The sequence below is a fragment of the Neovison vison genome, chromosome 7, assembly GCF_020171115.1.
Source record: "Neovison vison isolate M4711 chromosome 7, ASM_NN_V1, whole genome shotgun sequence".
Classification (NCBI taxonomy): domain Eukaryota; kingdom Metazoa; phylum Chordata; class Mammalia; order Carnivora; family Mustelidae; genus Neogale; species Neogale vison.
The window spans coordinates 100,952,168-100,972,191 of record NC_058097.1 but is presented as its reverse complement, the minus strand read 5'-3'; the positions used below and the strand labels follow the sequence as shown (position 1 = coordinate 100,972,191).

The 20,024-nt window shown below is 54.0% G+C and overlaps 1 protein-coding gene and 1 long non-coding RNA gene across 4 annotated transcripts in view; one reads left to right on the top strand and one right to left on the bottom strand.

Moving 5' to 3' along the window:
* Positions 1 to 1,885: 1,885 nt before the first annotated feature.
* LOC122912256 lies at positions 1,886 to 5,113 on the top strand. Of its 3 annotated transcripts, none has more exons than XR_006385590.1 (3): positions 1,886 to 2,250; positions 2,429 to 2,537; positions 3,105 to 5,113. It is a non-coding gene; the product is annotated as an uncharacterized LOC122912256 (long non-coding RNA). The 3 variants fall into 3 exon arrangements; XR_006385591.1 differs by having other exon boundaries at positions 2,026 to 2,040; positions 2,143 to 2,537; XR_006385589.1 differs by having other exon boundaries at positions 1,886 to 2,537.
* The window catches only part of TMEM123 (transmembrane protein 123), a 45,390-nt gene continuing 28,020 nt past the window's right edge, over positions 2,655 to 20,024 (bottom strand). The window contains exons 3-5 of the mRNA XM_044257778.1: positions 7,067 to 7,330; positions 5,966 to 6,119; positions 2,655 to 4,480 (exon numbers count right to left, since the gene is read on the bottom strand). Of these exons, the coding sequence (XP_044113713.1) occupies positions 4,456 to 4,480; positions 5,966 to 6,119; positions 7,067 to 7,330 (443 nt within the window). The 3' untranslated portion in view covers positions 2,655 to 4,455. The remainder of the gene's footprint in view (positions 4,481 to 5,965; positions 6,120 to 7,066; positions 7,331 to 20,024) is intronic.

The window sequence follows — 20,024 nt, the reverse complement described above, 5'->3', positions numbered from 1 at the left end:
TTTTCATGTGTCTGTTGGCCAACTGGATGTTGTCTTTGGGAAATGTCCTCTGCCCATTTTTTAATTGGATTATTCATTTTGTGGGGGGCTTGAGTTTTGTAAGATCTTTATGGATTTTGGATTCTAGCCCTTTATCTGTTATGTCGTTTGAGAATATATTCTCCTACTCTGCAGTTATCTTTTCATTTTCTTGACTATTTCCTTTGCTGTACAGAGGCTTTCTACCTCGATGAAGTCCCGATAGTTCATTTTGGCCCTTGTGCTCTGGCCTTTGGCGATGTTTCTAGGAAGAAGTTGCTGCGGCTGAGGTCGAAGAGGTTGCTGCCTGTGTTCTCTAGGACCGTGATGGATTCCTGTCTCACATTGAGGTCTTTCAACCATTTTGAGTCTATTCTCGTGTGTGGTGTGAGGAAATGGTCCAGTTTCTTTCTGCCTGTGGCTGTCCTGTGTTCCCACCACCATTTGTTGAAGAGACCGTCTTTTTTCCATTGGACATTCTTTCCTGGTTTGTTGAAAATGAGTTGACCGTAGAGCTGAGGGTCCATGTCCAGGCTCTCGATTTTGTTCCGTTGATGCGCGTGCGTGCAGGCGGGCATTGGGGATTAGGTGAGACTAGAGTGTGCAGAGCTGGAGAACGGAGCTGTTGGTAAGCACTTCCCAGGTGGGGGGAAATATGAAGAAAGACAAGTGCGTGAAGCATTTTTGGAAAATGAAGGTGAGTAATGGGAAACAAGGTTGGAAATGTAGGATGGGTACCAGCTTTCAGAGGACGATACATTATGGGCTTTGTTAGTGTAAACGGACCAGTCCATGAACACAGGATGCCTTCGCTCTCTTTAATACTTTCGGCATCTCTCACCAGTGTCTGGTGGTTTTCAGGGTAGAGCTCTTCAACATTGACATGTAACGCTGAGTATTTTGTTTCTGATGCTGTTGTAAATGGGATCTTTATTTTTCAGATACTTTTGCTGTCTGTGTGTAGAAATGTTGCTGTTCTTGGAATGTTGATTGTGTCCTCAGCTTCATTGAGTTTATGCATCCGCTCTACCAGGTTTTGGTGGAGGTCTTTGGGATTTTCTGTTTATGAAACATGTTGTGTGCTGAGACTGCCATGCCTGGACTTCTGGGGTGTGGTCGTGGTCACTTCACCTCCCTCGGGACCCTGATCTGCAGATTCTGAGGGCCGCTGGAGGCCTATCCTACAGGGACGTCACTCTATGGAATGACACCGCTTCCCTAAGGTTTTATCATGAACACATGTTGAATTTAGATGCTTTTGGGTCTCCAAGAACCAGGACGGAATGATGGCAATCCGTTAGTGCTGTGTATCCCACGGATTCATTTGTGCGCGCCAGACCATCCCTGCATCCCAGGGATGGATCCCCGAGGAGTCTGGTAAGTGAGCCTGTGCATGGGCTGGCTTCTGTCAGTAGGAAAAAATGCTGGCATTTATATTTGGGGGATTTACCTTCAAGTTTTTTGGTTTCTCTTTTTATTACCAAGATTTTATTTGACAGAGAGATCACAAATAGGCAGAGAGGCAGCCAGAGACAGAGGGAGGAGGAAGCAGGCTCTCTGCTGAGCAGAGAGCCCGATGTGGGTCTCAATCCCAGGAGTCTGGGATCATGACCTGAGCTGAAGGCAGAGGCTTTAACCCACTGGGCCACCCAGGTGCCCCTCTGGTTTCTCCCTTTCTGGCTTCAGTATTATGGTAATGCTGGTTTTTTTTTTAAAGATTTTATTTATTTGACAGAGATCATAAGTGGGCAGAGAGGCAGGCGGGGGGCGGGGAAGCAGGTTCCCTGCTGAGCAGAGGCCGATGTGGGGCTCGATCCCAGGACCCTGAGATCATGACCTGAGCCAAAGACTGAGGCTTAACCCACTGAGCCACCCAGGCGCCCTAATGCTGGCTTTTTAAAATGAGTTTCAGGTGGAGGAGGCCCCCGCTGTCTGCGTCAGTAGAGCCTGTGACTCCTGATCTCAGAACGTCATGAGTTCAAGCCCCACGTGGAGCCTAGAGAGTACTTTTACTCCTCACTGGTCTGTTGAATCTGTTTCTTGTGGACTCGGTCTCGGCAGAGCTGGTCTCAGCTGTGGCTGGGCTGTGGCCGCCAGACCGGCTCAGCCCCCTTGTCTGTGCAGGGACGGACCAGGCTCCGGTGCAGGTCAGGTTCTCCCGAGGCTGGGAACGAGGCAGAGCTGCGGTGGGTCCCAGTGGAGACAGCCCCCTCCTCGGCCCTGCTTCTGTAGGTGGGACATCCTCTGCCCTCTCCAGACCAAGTGCTGCTTGTTGCAAGCCCCCCACTTCAGTCTCTGGTCCCTAGCGGTCACCTCAGTCCTGTGTGCGGGTCTGTATGTTGAGGGATGTTGTGTCGCTGATGGAGATTGCTCACATGAACGTACCTGTTCTTCTAATTCTTCCCGGCAGAAGCAGGAAGCAGTGTGAACAGTGTGTCCTGAGCCCGGCTTGTCAAACGTTGCTGTTCCGGGAGTCTGGGGTGGCCCTGATGCGATTTCTGCTGCTCCCAGGGTTTCAGGTGAGCCTGCTGACCCTTCTGTGTCGCTGGACCCCTACAGTGTAGGCCTCTTTACCTGGGGCTTTTCATTTCTCTGGAGTTTGAGGAAATTGAAGCAAAACCACACACAAAAAGCTCTTAAATGAAGAACAAAATTTTATTCTAAAAATAGATCTCAGTAACAGTGAAATACCAAAAGTTGATTATTATGATAAAAGAGAAAAGGAATCTGCTTTAAGTTTGTCTCCTGAAAAATACAAAATTCCTACTGATATATTGGCAGCTCTTATCTGTGGGGGAAATGCTCATGGTTTGAATGACCTACAGTCCAGATTGGATTCTAGCAGCTCTTCAAGTGGACACATTCTCAAGGAAGCAAACAGAAGTGCGCATCTGCGGAAGCAAACACACCGAGGACAGGAATTTAGGCTTAGAACGTGGGGGCCACGTGGGAGCCGTGGTGCTGCCCCCAACTCCCCGTTTCCGCACGGGGGCCGGAGGGAGCCGCGCTCCAGCTTCCTGACACGGAAGACAGTTTTTAGACCCAAAGGCAGCTGGAAAGGCATTTAACGGCATTTCTTCTAACAGGCAGAGTCAGGCCCGGCTTCCAGGTTCTGATGGACCCCAAGCCCTGAAGTGGGAAGCAGGCAGGAAACGGACGACTGAAAGGCCCTCGTGGGACTCCAGACGGAAGCATGTTCTCAGAGCGTGAGTGGATTTCACAGTGAGAGCCAGCGGCGCTGTCAGGTCACGACCACGGCCCCCCTTTCTGCAGCCGGGGCTGCCCCGTGCTTCCGTGGCTTCCTGCCGCAGTGTGTGTCTCACAGACCCGCCCTGTCCCCTGGTCCTCACGTCCGTGGACCGTGATGCAGAGGAGAAATGGCTCTTTCATAGGAAATTCATGGCGTTCTCTGAAAGCCAAAAGCTGGTCCCAAGTTACACTTAAACCCTGTTCGGTGTAGACGCAGGGTCATTTGGACATCTAAGCTATTTCTGAATTAGCAGAAACAGAAATGCCATTTTAATGAAGTACAGCCTAGCCTGGGTGGTCACTTAGGTGGACTAAATACTTTTTATTTTCTTTCTTTTTGTCAAACTGGACCCTGAGTTTTCGCTGCTGTAATCTAAACCATAAAGCCGAACCCTTGGACCTCCGTGGATGGACGCTGCTGTCAGCACAACAGAGCCGGGTGCCCTCCACGGGAGATGAGGGGCCTCAGGACTCGTAAGTTTCTGTTTTTAAAAACTGAAGACTCTAATCCCAGTACAAAGGTTTTTTTAGTATACTAATTTCCCCAAATCGGAGTAAAATCAACAGTGCACAAGAATGCAGCAGCATCCTGCTGTAGGGGAGGGGCGCCCTCCTGGGGTAGTAACGCAGCCGTGAGCCGGGGGTGGGGGGTCCCACTGCATTACGGGGTCCCACTCCAGGGTCAGCCGTGCAGTTTCCGGCAAGGCCACTGTTCTCACAGCCGCTTTAAACCCTTGGTCAGCACGGCCGTTCCCCTGACCTACACCAACCACCCGGAGCCCAGAGGAGGCTGCAGGAGGAACGGGCTCCCCGGCGGGGCCGAGGCTGTCGATGCGTCTAGCTTTGAGCGGGGGCTGGGGCAGTGCCGTTGGTTTCAAAACCCGAGTACTGAGCTGGAAGAGCTGCGGCTTCCCTGTGCTTTCTGCTCCGCGGCGTCAGCGTGAAAATGCCAAGGTCCGAAGGGGGGGGTGCCCTTTGGGGAGGAGGTCGTTAGTCACGCCTTAGGGTGACCAGGGCTACGCTGAAGGGGAGGACTTGTCTCTTGTTAGTCAACATTAACTACCTGTTTCAGACACAATGTAGAAACCCAGACCCTTTTCGCGATACGTTGTACAGCAGGCGCGTGGCCGTCACCACAAGTGAGAGAGGGCTGTTCCCAATCTTCTTGCCGTGGGTCCTTGCCTTTCCTTAAATGATGGCGTCGTGTTCGTCACTGTAAGACAGGAGAAGTTGAAACCGTTTTGTATTTTCAGATTAATAATTTCAAGCTCTGGGATCAACACTGGTCTTTACAGAAAAACCTTGCTGACGTATCACGCCCACCACACACCGGAGGATCCGGGCACACTTCCTCTCGGCCTCTGCTCTGCACTCCCCAGCCGAGCACCCACAAGCCCTTGAACATTTCTTCCGTGGGAGGTGGGTGCGAGCGACCCCATATCTCATGCAGGCAGCCGGCCGAGGACCGACCCCTTATCTCATGCAGGCAGCTGGCCGAGGACCCACGGGACGGCCCAGGTGAGCGCTGCTCTCCGCGGGCCCAGTACCCGCGACTTAGCGCCGCCCCCGCCCGGGACAGAGGACGCTGCAGTGCCTGAGAACCTCCCAGCTTCAGAGCCGCTCCTGCCTTTGCACCCCCCAGACTAGCGCACACCCAAACTTCAGAGCAGCGTGTCTGCCCCATCCGCGTTCTTCCCGGGGCCTGCAGGGCAGGGTGCGTGGGGAGCACAGGAGCCGCAGGGGCCCCCCAGGCAGGAACGGAGCTCAGAGAAGCTGAAGGGACCTGGTTCAGCCGCTTCTGCGCTCTGTAGCCTCCCCTCCGTCAATAAACAGCAGCGCTGGAAAACACTTGTGGCACTGGATTTACTCAGAATGTACCTTCTGTTTTAACTGGGGAAATGCACCAAAAGCACGAGATAAATTCTTCTAGAAACACAGAGGTATCCAACACGCTGAGTCCAGTCTGTTTCCTCCCTGGGGTGATCTAGAGTTCCAGATGTGCAGGCAGAACACCCCGACTTTGCCAAAGCCTCGTGGCTCTTGGTTCAGTGGTCAACCTGGGAGGCCCTTTCATGCTCTCCTGTGTCCTGGGAACTCAAGACACGTGCCCGCGGCTCCAGCCTCAGGGCACCTGGCGTCAGGTGACCCGTTGTGTCTCTGTCCTGTCAGCTCCACACCAGCAGAAGCGCAGAGACCATGCGGGACGTGTGTGTGTCCTCGGGGGTCTGTGCTAACGATCAGTTCCCTCACCCCAGTAAGAATCAGCCCAGAAAGGACTTCGGAGAACTAGAGTAGCGAGGAAGTGACCCCCCCCCACAGCTCCAGGCCTACAGAAGGGGCATGTGACGTCCCCCGAGGGGGCCTTGCTGGTCAGGTGACATCTGCTCACTCACTATCCCGAGTTACCAGAGAAAACAACACTGTTAGGATTTCTTTCAAACCCTGTTTCTAGCAGGGCCGCGCCTCTGGGCTGCAGACGTGCTCCGTGCAGCCGGTCCGATGCCTGCAGGCCCAAGAGACGAGGGGTTTGAGTACGTCTTCCTCGGCAAGGGCATGGGCATCCGTTTGTAATGTGCACGTCGCCAATGACCTTTGGGCACAGGGTTAATTGGAATGTGATTCCTAGCCCCGGGTCCTGCTCTAGCATTTGGCTGTGGTATTTAAGGAAATAGAGAAACACGTTCTGACCCAGACTCACATGGTTCTGTAGCGAATGCCTCGTCTTGAATAGTACGTCCTGCATCCGACATAGAGAAGCGACAGGACCCCCAGCGTCAACACGATGCCGCCCAGGAAGCTGCCAATGTCGAATTTTGATCCTGGGTTTCCGGTAGAATTAATAGTTGGTGTGACTAGAAGAAAACAAAAGACAGGCTTTAGTACTTTTAAACAACCCTGTTAAAATAAACTGCCACGGTGAAGTTCTAAGAGAAGCCGAAAGCCCGCTCTGCGCTGGGTGACGGCTGGGCTCCGGGTGCCTCCAGCCGATGCAGCATCTCCCGGCCCCTGCCCGTCCCTGCATCTGAGGGTTTTTGTGCTCTTGGACCCCGACCTTCCACCGCAGCCCCAGGTGGGGAACTGGGTTCCTTACTGGTGCCCGTAAGAGTCTGCCTGAACCACGGGCACCACAGCGGGGATCCTGCGGCTGGATCCAGGCTCCGTGGTTCTGACCAGAACTCCTCCTTCTGCATAAACTGGGGACTCGACTATTTTGGGTTTATCCCCTCAAAGGCCCTTGAGACGGAGCAGCTGACTTGAGGACGTGGACTAGCGAGAACGCTGCCGAGTGGGGGCCAGAGAGCCCGAGGCGTCACGAGCCGCTCGGCACGGCCACACTCTGTGTCCGTGAAGGTCACGGTTGGGTTCTGCATTCATGGTTTCCCAGGCATTTTCATAAACAGTGCCGGCTGACCGCAGGGCTTGCCCCGGGATGACCTGGAGGGCCTGACGGCAGGGCTGAGCTGGAAGCCCGGGAACCGTGGCGGGGCCGGAGAGCCCGGTGCCGCTGCTACCTGCTTCTGTTCTGTATCGAGGGACCCGGAGGCCCAGGCAGGACATAATGTCACATAATGACCGTTCCCTGTTAGGATGTGTGTGTCCCCCCCCGTCGTCATACGGCCTGGTGAAGTCGGAAACGCCTCATCCACTGGGCTGGGCCCAGCAGCACGGATGCCGCCAGCGTGTGCAACGGGACAGCCCCGTCCGCACTCGCGCTTCGCAGGAGCGTGGATGACAGGAACACGGCACGGGACCGCCACGCTCCGCAGACACGGGGGCCGGGGGCAGCTTTGATACGTACGCGTCACGGAGGAAGAAACGGACGTGACCGAACTGTTGTGGGCTGGGGCGGTCACTGAGGCCGGCGTCATCTGGGTTATGTTCTGGGAAACCGAGCCGGTGTGAGTCCTATTGGAGTCCACAGCTGTGGTGATTCGAGCTGCTGCTGTGGATGTCAAGGCCGTGACCGCCTCTGTCTTGGCAGCTGAAGACCGTGGCGTTGTCGACGGTCTCAAGGTGCTGGTGGGCTGGCTCGTGTAGTTGGAGGTCACAGTGGTGACATTTTCTGCAAGACGATGGTGAGATGTTAGCTGTGGTGCAGAGGCTCAGGGAATCGGGACCCACGTTGTGGAGGACCCAGCTGCACGGAGACGCTGAGCCCCCCTGCCTCTGCCTCCCGAAGCCACAGGTGCAACGGCCCAGTGTCGCAGGTGGGAAGCGACCCTGCAGGGTCCCAGCCTGCGCTGCCACGAAGCTGGGAGCTCGGAGACAGGAAATAATACAGAGGACTGCGTTCCTGCAGGTAAGGACTGTGCCGTAACCATCTGTCAGAACCTCTTCCCACCGTCCTGCCACAAGTAGCAGGCAAGCGGGCAGACGGACGGACGGACGGAGGAAGGGTGTTCATGGCACTGATTCTGCACCACCTCCTTCCCTGGCGCTTCGGGCAAGCGAGCGCGAGCTGCGCGTTAAGCCCCTGCACGGGCTGTGGTGGGGAAGGTCAGGGCTACTTCCCGCCGTGCGTGCGCTGGGACATCACCGGCTGGTGCCTGTGCGGCTGCTCGGAAATCTTCTCCCTCAGTCTCTGGAGGCTTCATGACTCCAAACACCTGAACCTGACGTGCAGGTTTTCGTGCAAAGGCGCCTGTCACTACTCCCCGAAATACCTAAGAAAATTCCTCGTTTCCCATTTGGAAAACGGCTCCCTCATGGCCCTGTGTGTACGTCGGAGCGAGGCCGTGCCCGAAAGCCAGCTCGCTTCCCACGATACCTTCCCCGTAGTGCCACGGCCTCCCCCTCTGTGGCCGGAGGAGGAGCGTCCCGGTCCTCCATGGAGGAGCCACGAGCGCCTCCGGCCCTGGACTTGAGCTGTACGGGCTGCTTATTTGTCTCAGCTTTTACTCTTCAGATTTCTAATACGTTTTCTTAGCTTCGGGTCCCTACTGTGTGGTGTCACCCCAGACTGTTAGCTAGTTTTTTCAAAAGGCCACAAGAATACGTCAGCACTGTAGTTACTGCGCAGAGAGAACACAAACGGCAAAACCTGAACTCTGAATGCTCGCTCTAGAGAGACGGCGCTTCTCACACTTGTGCGCGCGCCGCTGCGGTGGGACGGAACACGGAAGCCGTGTGGTGTGGACACGGCGTCTTCAGAACGATCTGTGCACCGTGAAGCAACATGGGCTGCTTTTGGATGCAGCGTGCACACACGCGCGCACACACGCACACACGCACACACGCACACGCCCGGGCCCCCAGTCTGCAGGGAGACGTTCTTCAGAGATACTGGACAGAGGCACGGGGGTAGCCGCAGGAGCTGCGGTAGGTTTACCCAAATAACGAACACCCGAGTGCGTTAGAGAAACAAGCTCACCATTCCCACACTCGGAGAAAACAGGCAGGTAAGTTGTGTATAAAACCGCCTCCGACGTGTGGACGCGTGAACCGATCGGGAAGCTCCCACCGAGGTCAGCGCTCGGGCCCACGAAAGTGATGCGCTCGCCTGGGGTACGAGTGGCCCCCCCCGTCCCTCCCGGGAGGCCCCGCGCGGCGCGGGTTGGGGAGGCGGTGCGGGGGCTTCTGAGCGAGCCGTGGGCACGGGCCACGCAGCTCCGTGTCTGAGGCTGCTCAGGTCCTCCGTTCAAAATCGAAATTCCAGAAGGGAAACCAGCTGCATCCATTAACACAGAAACGTAACTGAAGGGTGTGAATCAGGTCCTGGAAACAGACTGAGGGTTGCTGGAGGGCGAAGGGCAGAGAGATGGGGTAACCGGGTGATGGGATTAAGGGCAGTGGCTGATGTGCTGAGACTGGGGGTCACACACAACGGACGAACCACTGAATACTAGTCTCGAAAACTAATGATGTGCTAGATGTTGGCTAATTGAACTTAAATAAATAAAAATATTTTTTAAAAAGTAAAAAAACAAAAACAAAACAAAAAAACTAAGGTCTCGGGTACCCGGGATGGTCTGTTTGCCCCAGTGCCGTGTGGGACACAGCTGACAGGGCTCGGAGCCCCGCGTCCCTGCTCTTGCCCGAGGCCGTGCCCATGCAGCTGTTTGCACACACTCTCCCCTGGTAGTGTGTCGCCCCCGCTAAGGACAGAAAAGGCACGGATCCCAGTGACACGGCTTCGGCAAGAACGGTCATTTCCGTCTCCTGCTGCTCAAAACCCCTCATCCTGGCGCTTCTCACCGTGCGTGGCACAGAGCGCACTCCCGGCCCCGGCCCGCGCATGCACGGAGGATGCTAGGAGCGTGCGGTCCCGGCTCCGTGTGAACAGCGCACTTGCGTTGTCCACTTTCATCTCCCTTCTCGTCAAATGTCTGCTTTCCATTTTCTGAACCTCTTCGTTGTATTATTTAATAAAAATTAATGCATACTGTTGAGAGTGTGAGAGACCAATGTAGGAGGGAGGGGCAGAGGGGGGAGGAGGGAGCGAATCCCAAGCTCCTCCATGTGGAGCCTGTCGCAGGACTCGATCCCAGGACCCTGAGATCATGACCTGAGCTGAAATCAAGAGTCAGAAGCTTAACCGACGGAGCCACCTACACGCCCCCCCCAAATTATTGTGTCTTGCTTTGCTTTTCAACAGATGAGGCAGGTTACCAACTGCCCGAACTCCTGCTGCATTTTCACTGAACTGCACACAGGCCAGTGGGACTCGCTGGACCCGTCCAGCGACCAGAGGGCAGGTCCCGGCTCCGCAGCAGGGCCCTCCGCGCCTTCCCCTCGCGGGCCCCCATCTCTGTGCTTCGCTCCTGCTCCTTCCTGGGCCTGTGGAGCTCCCTCAGCCTGGTGAAGCTCTGCTCCGTTCAAGGCCCAGCCCAGGCAGCACGCTGACCACACGGGAAACGCACGGGACGGCCGCCGACAAGATGCAGATGATGAGACGGTAAGAAAGCAGCCCTGAGCTGCGTGTTGACAGGAGACCCGAACTTGACTGGTGCGGACAGTGAAAGCACAGAGGTTACCACCAGCCAGTAACCGAGTGGGAACAGGCAGAGGTTCTGGCTCCATGCGGCCACCCAGCAGAGCCCGTCACCTCCTCCTGCGCACACCAAATCCACACGGACCCACGGAACAACTTCCTCTGGAAAATCCCCACAACTAGGTGACCAACTCCTCCACGTGGAGCAGAGACGAGCCGCGGGGCACCGGGGAGAGAGGCTGAGACCCGAGCTTGCTGCACCTCCTCTCCCCACCTGGCACAGTGAGCCCCGTCCCCAGAGAACTCACAACCCTCTCCCCGAAGCACACATCGGGTGCCCCACCCTGCACACCTGCCCGGGGAGCTGAGCTCAGAGGTGCTCTGGCCTTGAAAACCAGCAGGGCTCAGGCCGACCACAACCCCAGACACCTTTAAGGGGTTCGCTTACTCAGTGTCGCTCGCCCAGGGACAAGCAGGGAGGCAGCTGAGTGACAGATGCCCAGACTTGATGTCAAAGAGGCTCCCCTGCTCATCTGCCGGTGTCGGCCGAATGGCAGGCACGCACTTCCGCACGCATCGGGGGGCCTGATGGGTCCTCTCTGGGGTGGAGATGGTCTCGCCCTCTGCCTCACTCCAGCTCCCCGTATCTCCAGGACAAGAGCCCGCGGCCCGCCCCCCTTGCTGGCCTGGCTCTGGTGGCCGGGGTCTGCATTCCTGGGTCCCACGGACTGTAACGCCTGGGAAGGCAGTTCCAGGCCAAATGCCTCGCCAGGGCACTGGACACACAGCAGACTGAAACACGCCTCGTCCTTCCGTGAAGGACGCCCATTCCCTCGGGCTGAGGCACCTTCACGCTCTGCCTGCCTCCCTCCAGGTCACTGGCATCTCATGGAAAGGAGCTTGAGCACTTGTCTGGCCGCTGCATGTTTTAAAGCCCTGCGCAGCGGATGCCTCCAGCTCGCCTGGCTGGTGGCCAGCAGGACGTGTACGTCAGTCCCCGTGTGTCCGGCTGCTTCCAGGGCTGCCGCCTGAGCGTGTGGCTTACAATCTGCCTGAGCCTTGGTTCTGGGACTGTGCGCCCACGGACGGGCTTGGCACAGCCTCGGCTCCTGGGAGCCACGAGAAATAAAAGGACGCTTCATGATCGCAAAGTTCTGAAAGACGAGTCAGGGTAGGACTGAGTGGTAAGGTTCATCTGCTACCTGAAGCCACCCCTTCAAGATGAGAGACACCTGCTTCATCTGTGTGAGCTAACAGGTAACGAAGAAATAGGAACACAGTCCAAAGTAAACCACAAAAACCTCAGAAAAAGTTCTTAATGAAATGGAAATAATTTACCTGATAAAGAGTTAAAAATAATGGTCAAAACGATGCTCCCTGAACTTGGTAGAGGAATGGAGGAACACAGTGGGAACTTTGACGGAGAGGGAAAACAAAGCCCCACGGAGAAGCCACACTGCTGGAGAACACAGCAGCGGGTCGGAAAAGCACCAGAGGGGCCGCACAGCCAGCTGGTTTCCGCAGAAGAAAAGATGAGCAGGACTCACCCAGTCGCAGAAGCAAAAGGATAAAAGAATGAATAAAAGTGAAGACAGCTTAAGGGACTCACGGGGCAAAGTCAAGCAAAACACTATGTTCACATTACGGGAGCCCCAGAAGAAAGAAAGAAAGGAGCAAAAAATCTGAAGAAATTGTGGCTGAAAAGTTTCCTAACCTGGGGAGGACACAGACATCCAGGTCCAGGATGCACACAAAGTTCCAAATAAAAGGAAACCACAGAGATCCACGCAAGACACATCCCAATTAAAACCCGAAGCATTAAATAAAGGAGAGAATCTTAAGGGCACCGGGAGAGAAACAACCAGTTATGTACCAGGGAAGCCCCACAAGATGGTCAGAGTTTCCAGCAGACGCTCTGTGGGCCGGAAGAGAGTAGCAAAACACGTTCTAACGTGCAAAGAAAAAACTTCCAACCAAGAATACTCGATCTGGCAAAGCTGTCATTTGGAAATGAAGAATTTTCCGGAAAAGCAAAAGCTCAAGTCGTTCGTCCCAATCAGACCAGCCTTACAAGAAACGTTGACGGGACTGCTGTTAGTAACAGGAAAACACATGGAGGAATCAAGGCACAGCGGAGACTGAGTTCCTCTCGCGAAGGTGGTGGGTTCGTGGCTTACAAATTCACACAAGGTTAAAAGTCAAAAGCACTAAAAGCAGGACCACGGTAGTGAATGCAGGGACGCACGGTATGAAAGAGCTAGGGTGACGAAGTCCCAGCACCGGGGGAGGGAGAAGCGTCGGAGGTGGCCGCCCACTGGAGGAGGCCGCGGTCACCCTGAGCTGTTCGCCCGCAGCCGCAGAGCAAGGCCCGCGGGCAGTGCAGGCGGGACTGGAAAGGTCTCCGCACACGGCGGGAGAAGCGCCGGCCCAAGGAAGACCCGGAGAAGGGGACAGAGGCACAGCACAGCGGCTGGGAGAGAACAGAACAAAATGGCAGCGAGGACATTCCTGCCGGTAACGACTCGACATGCAAGCGGACTCAATCCTATAGGAGAAAGCGCGGCGGAGCGGGTAAGGTACCGAGTCATCTGTGCATCGGTGCGCGGCCGTGAGACTTCAGCCCCAGGAACGGACGAGAAGAGCCCAGGAGGCCCCGAGAAGGCTGCGAGCGCTGACTTCCATCAGACAAAGCCGACTTTGTTGTGTTCTTGTAAAGTAGCTCCATAGCCAGTGTGGGGCTTACACTCATGACCCCGAGGAGAGACCCACTCTCTACCTACCGAGCCGGCCAGGCGCTCCCAAAATAGACTTTAAAACAAGCAGTGAAATGAGACGCAAAAAGGGCATTAAATAAAGAGGTCACTCCAGCAAGAGCATAAAACGTTTGTATATATTTATGCATCCAACACAGAGAACTGAAATGTATAAAGCAAATAGTAATAGGTCAAAAGGGAGAAAGAGAAAACAGTAATAGCAGGGTCTCTAAAACCCCTGCATTAAGCTCGATCGCTAGAGGGCGCCTGGGCGGCTCGGCTGAGTGTCAGACTCTTGGTTTCGGCTCAGGTGATGATCTCCGGGTTGTTTATGGGATTGAGCCCTGCCTTGGGCTCTGTGCTGTCCATGTGGGGAGTCTACTGGAGATGCTCTCCCTCTCAGTCTCCCCTCTTTGCTCTAAGATAAATAACTAAATCTTAAAAAAAAGATCTTTAGGAAAGTAAAAAAAACAATACTGACCTTAAACAATACATCAGACCCAGACATACATTCCATTGGTTATTTTGGTGGTATCTATGTATCAGAAATCAAATAGGAGGCGCCTGGGTGGCTCAGTGGGTTAAAGCCTCTGCCTTCAGCTCAGGTCATGATCCCAGATCCTGGGATCGAGCCCCGCATTGGGCTCTCTGCTCAGCCGGGAGCCTGCTTCCCCCTCTCTCTCTGCCTGCCTCTCTGCCTACTTGTGATCTCTGCCTGTCAAATAAATAAATAAAATCTTAAAAGAAAAAAAGAAATCAAATATAAATATACCTATATTTGGTGGTATAATCACAGACATGCATAGAACATTCCATTCTAAAGCAACAAAATACACATTATTCTCAAGTGCACATGGGATATTCTCTAAAATATATATTATTATCTTGCCACAAAATGAGTCTTACTAAATTAGAAAAAAAAAATACCAAGTGTATTTTCTAACCACAATGGTATGAAATGAAAAATCAATTAAGAGAAGAAAACTAGAAATTCACCAATATGCAAAGTTTAAACATGCTGTTTAACAACCAGTGGTTCAAAGAAAAAAACAAAAAGGGAAATAAAAATACACCTTGAGGCAAATGCAAGTACAACATACCACAAATCACAGGAATCAGCAAAAGCAGCTCTAGGAAAAAAGTTGACAGAGATAAATGTGTACCTCAAGAGACAAGAAATATCTCAAACAACCTCACCTTATACCTCAAGCAACTAGAGAAAAGACAAAGCCCAAAGCTGGTAGAAGAAAGGAAACAACAAAGATCACAGTGGAAATAAAAATGAAGGAGACTGAAAAGATCAATGAAATAAAGAAATGTTTCTTTGAAGGGATGATCCAAATTGACAAACCTTTAGCTAGAATCCCTGAGAAGAAAGGGACTGAAATAGAATCAGAAATCACAGAGATGTTACAGTGGACACCACAGAATTACAAGGAACGACACGAAACTACCAGGAACGACCATATGCCGACAAACCTGACAACCTACAAGAATGGATACATTCCTAAAAACACAACTTTCCAAACTGACTCACAAATAAGGGATCTGAACAGATCAGACCTGTTGCTACTAAGGAGACTGAGTCAGTAAACAAAGACCTCCAAGGCACCAAAGCCCGGGACTGGACGTCCGCGCTGGTGAGTTCCGAAGCCCAGGACCGGACGTCCGCACTGGTGAGTTCCAAACCCCGGGACCGGAAGTCCGTGCTGGTGAGTTCTATTCGTAACAACCATCTTCCTCCAGCTCTTTCAGAATCACACGGGAAGGGAACGCTTGTGAACACATCTCACCAGGCCAGCATTACCCTGATCAACAAAGCGGATCAGGATGTCACAAGCAAAGAAATGTGACCCCCAACGTCCTTGATGAGCACAGATGCAAACGTTCCCAACCAAGTAATAACAGACCATGTCCATCAATCTGCCTAAAGGATCCTCCGTCATAATCAAGTGGGATTTACGCCAGGAAGGCAAAGATCGTTCAGCATCTAAGTCCATGTCCTCCACCACATGAGCAAAATCAGAGTTAGGAATCTTATGATCACCCCAAAAAATGCAGAAAACGCACCTGATAAAAGTCAACATCAGTTCACAATAAAAACTCCCAACAAAGAAGCTATAGAGGGAGTGTACCTCGGCATAGTGGAGGCCGCAAAGGTCAGACCCAGAGCAAACATCACTCAATGGGGTAGAACTGAAAATTTTCCCTAGAGGCTCAGGAGCAAGACAGGGACACCCCCTGTTGCCCCCTCCCTTCAACACAGCATTAGCAGGCCCAACAAGAGCAGTTAGGCCAGAAAAATGAAAGGCGAATTGGAAAGGAAAAAGCAAAACTGTCCCCATCTGCAGATGACATGGTATTTACATTCGGAAAGCCCTAAAGATCCCACCAAAGTAATGGACGGAGTAAATGGATTCAGTTAAGTTGCAGAAAACAGACATCAGTATACAAAAGTGTGTTGTCCTTCTGCATACTCGTACGGAGCCTACAGAGTGCAGAGTCGAGAAACACGGTACTTGCAGCCGCAGCAGGAAGGATGAGCCAGCGAGGAGTGAGCTGAAGCGAGAAGGGGAGTGCGCGACCTTCATACCGAGCTCCATGAAGCACCGACGAAGAGGGTGAACGGCCACAAATGGAAAGCCAGTCCGGGCTCAGGTACTGGAAAACTAATACTGCTAAAAACCCATGCTACCCAAAGCCTTCTGTAATCCCGCTCACTCCCAGTCAGCATTCCAGTGGCACGTCTCACAGACGGGAAAGCCTGAAATTTGAATGGAACCAGAAAACACCCTCGGGAGCCGAAGTGATCGCGACAAAGAGAGCAATGCTGGAACCATCATGCTCCCGAATTTCAAGTTCTATTACAAATCTGCACAAATCCAGGCAGCATGGCACCGGCGTAAAATCTGACACATAGATCAGGGTAACAGCACAGACCGCCCCGAAATAAACCCAGGGACATATGATACAGGGTTCATTTATGATACAGGGTTCAAGGGCACACAGTGAGGAAAACCGTATCTTCCACAAATGGTGCTGGGCACGCTGAGCCGCTGTCTCCTACCGTATATGAAAATTCACTTGAGGTTGATTAACTTAAATGTTAAGACTCAAGTCCTACAACTCCTTAGCACGAAACGCAGATGTGAGCTCGGTGGTGTTAGTCGCAGCTGTGGTTTTGCTTTGACACCAAGAGCAAAGGAAATACCCCCCCCCCCGAAAATCAACAAATGCAACTACATCAAACCAAAAAGCCTCCGCACAGCAAAGGAAGCGGTCAACAAATGAAAAGGCAGCCTAGTGAGCGGGAGAAGAGATCTGCCAGCCCTGTAGTAAGGGCTCAGAGTCAAAATACAGAAAGAAGTCATCCGACTCAACGGCGAAGGAAAAGAAACGATCCAGTTAAGAACACAGGGGGGGTCTGAAAAGACATTTCCCACCGACACAGAGGCCAACAGACACACGAGAAATGCTTACCACCACGCATCATCAGGGGAACACGAATCAAAACCACGGTGAGAAACACCTCACCCCTGTCAGGTGGCGAAGACCACCACAGGAAACACAGGCGCTGCCGAGGATGGGCAGAAAGGGGAGCCCTCGTGCGCTGAGGGTGGGAACGCAAGCTGGGGCGGCCACCAAATCTTTGAGATGCCTCAAGAAGTTAAATGTGGAGCTATGGTACGATCCAGAAATTCCATTTCTAGTTATTTATCCTAAGATAACCAAACACCAACTTGACGCGCACCCACACTGCCATGCTGACGACCCCATCACAGACCGTGGCCACGGTGGAGGCGACCGGGTGCCCCGGCTGACGAATGGACACAGGCGATGTGCGCGCGCGACGCAGCAGCCGTCCGCCGTCGGAGGCCAGTCTTGCCGTTTGTGACAATATGGGTGGATCCTGAGGGTGCTCTGCTCAGCGAAATGAGTCCGAGAAAGACAAATGCTGCGTGATTTCACTCCTATGTGAAATTTTAAAAACTAAGCTCACAGACGTGATGCACTGGTGGCTGCAAGAGGCAGGGGTGGGGCTGGGGGGCAGAATGAATGAAGGGGTCAGACGATACAAACTCCAGGTCGGGGGGGGGGGCGCACACGCGGGGCCGCAGTTAGGATTTCCATACTGCGTCTCTGAAAGGTGCGGGAGTCAATGTGGACTTTTCTCCGGCGATGAGAACTGTTCACTGTGAATGGTGGCAAGTGCTGACCAGAGTCACGGTGGTCATTTCACTGAACAAACATCAAATCCCCACACTGTACAGCTGCCGCACGTTCACCAATCACACTTCAAAACACGGTGAGGACACTGTGTTCGCATGCCACAGTCTTTAACATCCAAGTCCCCCAGCCGGAAAGGGTTTACAAAGGACATTTCGTAAAAGGGTCAGCGCAGGAGGAAGCTCTATTTCATATGTGACAGGAGAAACATAAGCAAAATGAAAGACCCAATAGGGAGAAGCAATCCACAGGGCTGGGATTTTGGCAACTTGAGGGAAAAGAGTGAGCAGGATACAAAAACGTCAGGAAGATTTTAGAACATTAACACATTTGACTTAACAAAATATGTTTCCATCCAATGAGAACTCATGTACTTTTCAAGAGCACATGACATATGAACCTGAACTTCATCACAAAATGAGAGTCCATGACTTTCAAGGATTGAAAGAGTATGAATTTTGGCCACTGTGAATGTTAAAAAAATACTCAGTTCTTAAAACATCAAAAAATAGATACTTTTCAGTTACCCGTAGATGAAATTTTGAAAATCACAATATAAATTTTACAACCTTTTGACACTGAGCCTGCCGTCAAACAGCATGTGGGCTTCGGGGAAGACATGCTCGGAGCGGAGGTCACCACTTAGATGCACATGGCAGGCAGGGGTCTAGCTCACCCAGACTTCGGGGCTCAGACCGGCTGAGGGGACGCAGCTCCTACAGAGGCTTCCCCGGGAGGAAATGCAAGAACTGAAGGCTGCATGGCTGAAATGTGCTTCCCAAGGCCTCCCGGACCTAGGTGCTCTCATGTCCCCGGAGCAAGGGCCTGGGGCCACCCGGCTTCGACAGAACTCCACCGAGAAAAGCGGCTCAGGATGGTGCTTCCGGACACAAGTTTGAGTCTAAGATCGTGCATTCAGGCTTACGGCTTTTTCAGCTTTCCTATTCACTGTCTTTAATAATCAAAGTATAGGTCATGCTTAAAAAACGCTGATCATAATTTATTTAGGCATTCCTACAGACTTTCAATCACCGACTGAGTCTGTGAACCTAGACTGACTTGCTGAACATCGCGCACTGTCCTGCTGTCGGGCACCGAGATACAGTAACTGGATCTCCGGCTGGATCCAGCAGACAGACAGACCCGCCATGAGAAATCGGCCTTTCACAGGGAGCCCTAAAACTGAAGGAACAAGATGCTACCCGGTTAAAGCTGAATGCAGTAAATTCAGCAAGTATTTGAGTCTGTAAGTTTTGCCTAATTATAAATATCCGTGTCTGCCGGTTGCCTGTTTTACAGAAGACAAGCGACACAGCACCGGTGGTAAGAAGAAAAACCAATCTAAGGGCATTTCCATCAACCATGGGACATCGGGTGTATTTTCTGTGATTCAGACCCAGCATGGCTGACGTTTTACATCTCAGAGCACAGACGCAGGCAGAGCAGAACGAAGCCCCGGTGTGAAGGAAGGACGAGCACGGAGGAGGGACTTGCACACAAGTCTGGGGTCGGGAAGGGCCGAAGGAGGGCATTCCCGGGGGAAGCTGGTCGTGAGCGCGCGCACGCAGGGGACGCCGCAGAGGGCCGGGTGCACACTGACTCGCCGAGTACTCACTGAAAGGTAACACGTGCCGGGCGCGCCCCAGACACAGCCGCGAACACGGGAACCAGGCCTCCCCTGTCCTCACGGGTGCTGGCTGGAGCGGAGGGACGCGCCGAGACACGGAGCGCAATGCCATGGATGGGAGAGGGGGCAGGACAGGCGGCCTGGGGCCGGGGTGCGGGAGGCTCTCCTCGCTGGAGGGAGGTCGTGCGGGGGGAGGCGAGGGCTGGGGTGGCACGGGGATCAGGACACCATTTATCCAGGTGCTGGGGCAGCGGCCCGGAGGTGGTATCTCTCTGTGGGGCCCTGGAACTCCCGCCACCCTAGGGGCACGCCCGTGATCTGCTTCCTCGCCGGGCGCTGCGTGTTCCAGGCTTGAACTCCCCGATCAGAGACCATGCAGACCCTACAACCCCTGGCTGGCGGCCTCGAGGGGCCTCCCCTGCGCTGGGAGCGAGGCCTTCCCAGCACACCGCCACTCAGCTGTGGGCGCACCGTCCGCGGGGAGACAGCGGCCTCGGGAGCCAATAGCGTTTGCTGAGGCCCTTGTCGCCGTCCCGAGAGAAGGTGTCCAGACCCCGACAGCGTGAGCAGTTGGGGAGACCGGAGCCGGGGAGTTCGTGGTTTTGCGCTGTCCGGCATAACTGTGTTAGAAAACACGGGTCCGGTCATCGTGCTTTCTCGCAGGCTAGTGCCCGCAGGCGTGCGGCTTCTGGGGTAACAGGACCCCCTCCCTGAGACGAGCTGATGCCAAGGGTACGGGTGGGTCTCGGAGATGGGGACACCCTGCACGGCTGTGCTCAGCACTCTGGGGGCAGCCTGGGTCCCCGGCGGGAGCAGCGGCCACCGCTGACAGCATGGGGACAAACAGCTCCCAACCCCGGACACACCAACCTCGTGGGATCACTCGGGTTTGAGCTGACTCCCCTGTGGCTGTGCACTGGGGCGGAACCACGCGACAGCGACAAGAGGACGCAGCAGCCTCAGAGCCCAGCTGTCCCCCAGCTGCAACCCAGGTGCGGCTGCAAGGCGAGGAGCGCAGAGGGGGCCGAGCCCGTGTTGGTCACAGGCTCCTGTGTGAGCGCCCACCTCCTCCCCGTCAGCTCCGTGCGACGACAGACGTGGCAGTCACGCACCTCCGACAGCTGCAAGGTCACCCCAGCCCAGGTCCCCACCGTCCGCCTGCCTGTGCGCGGCTCCCCACAGCTTCCCCGCTGGACGGCACGTGGACCACGCGCTTTCT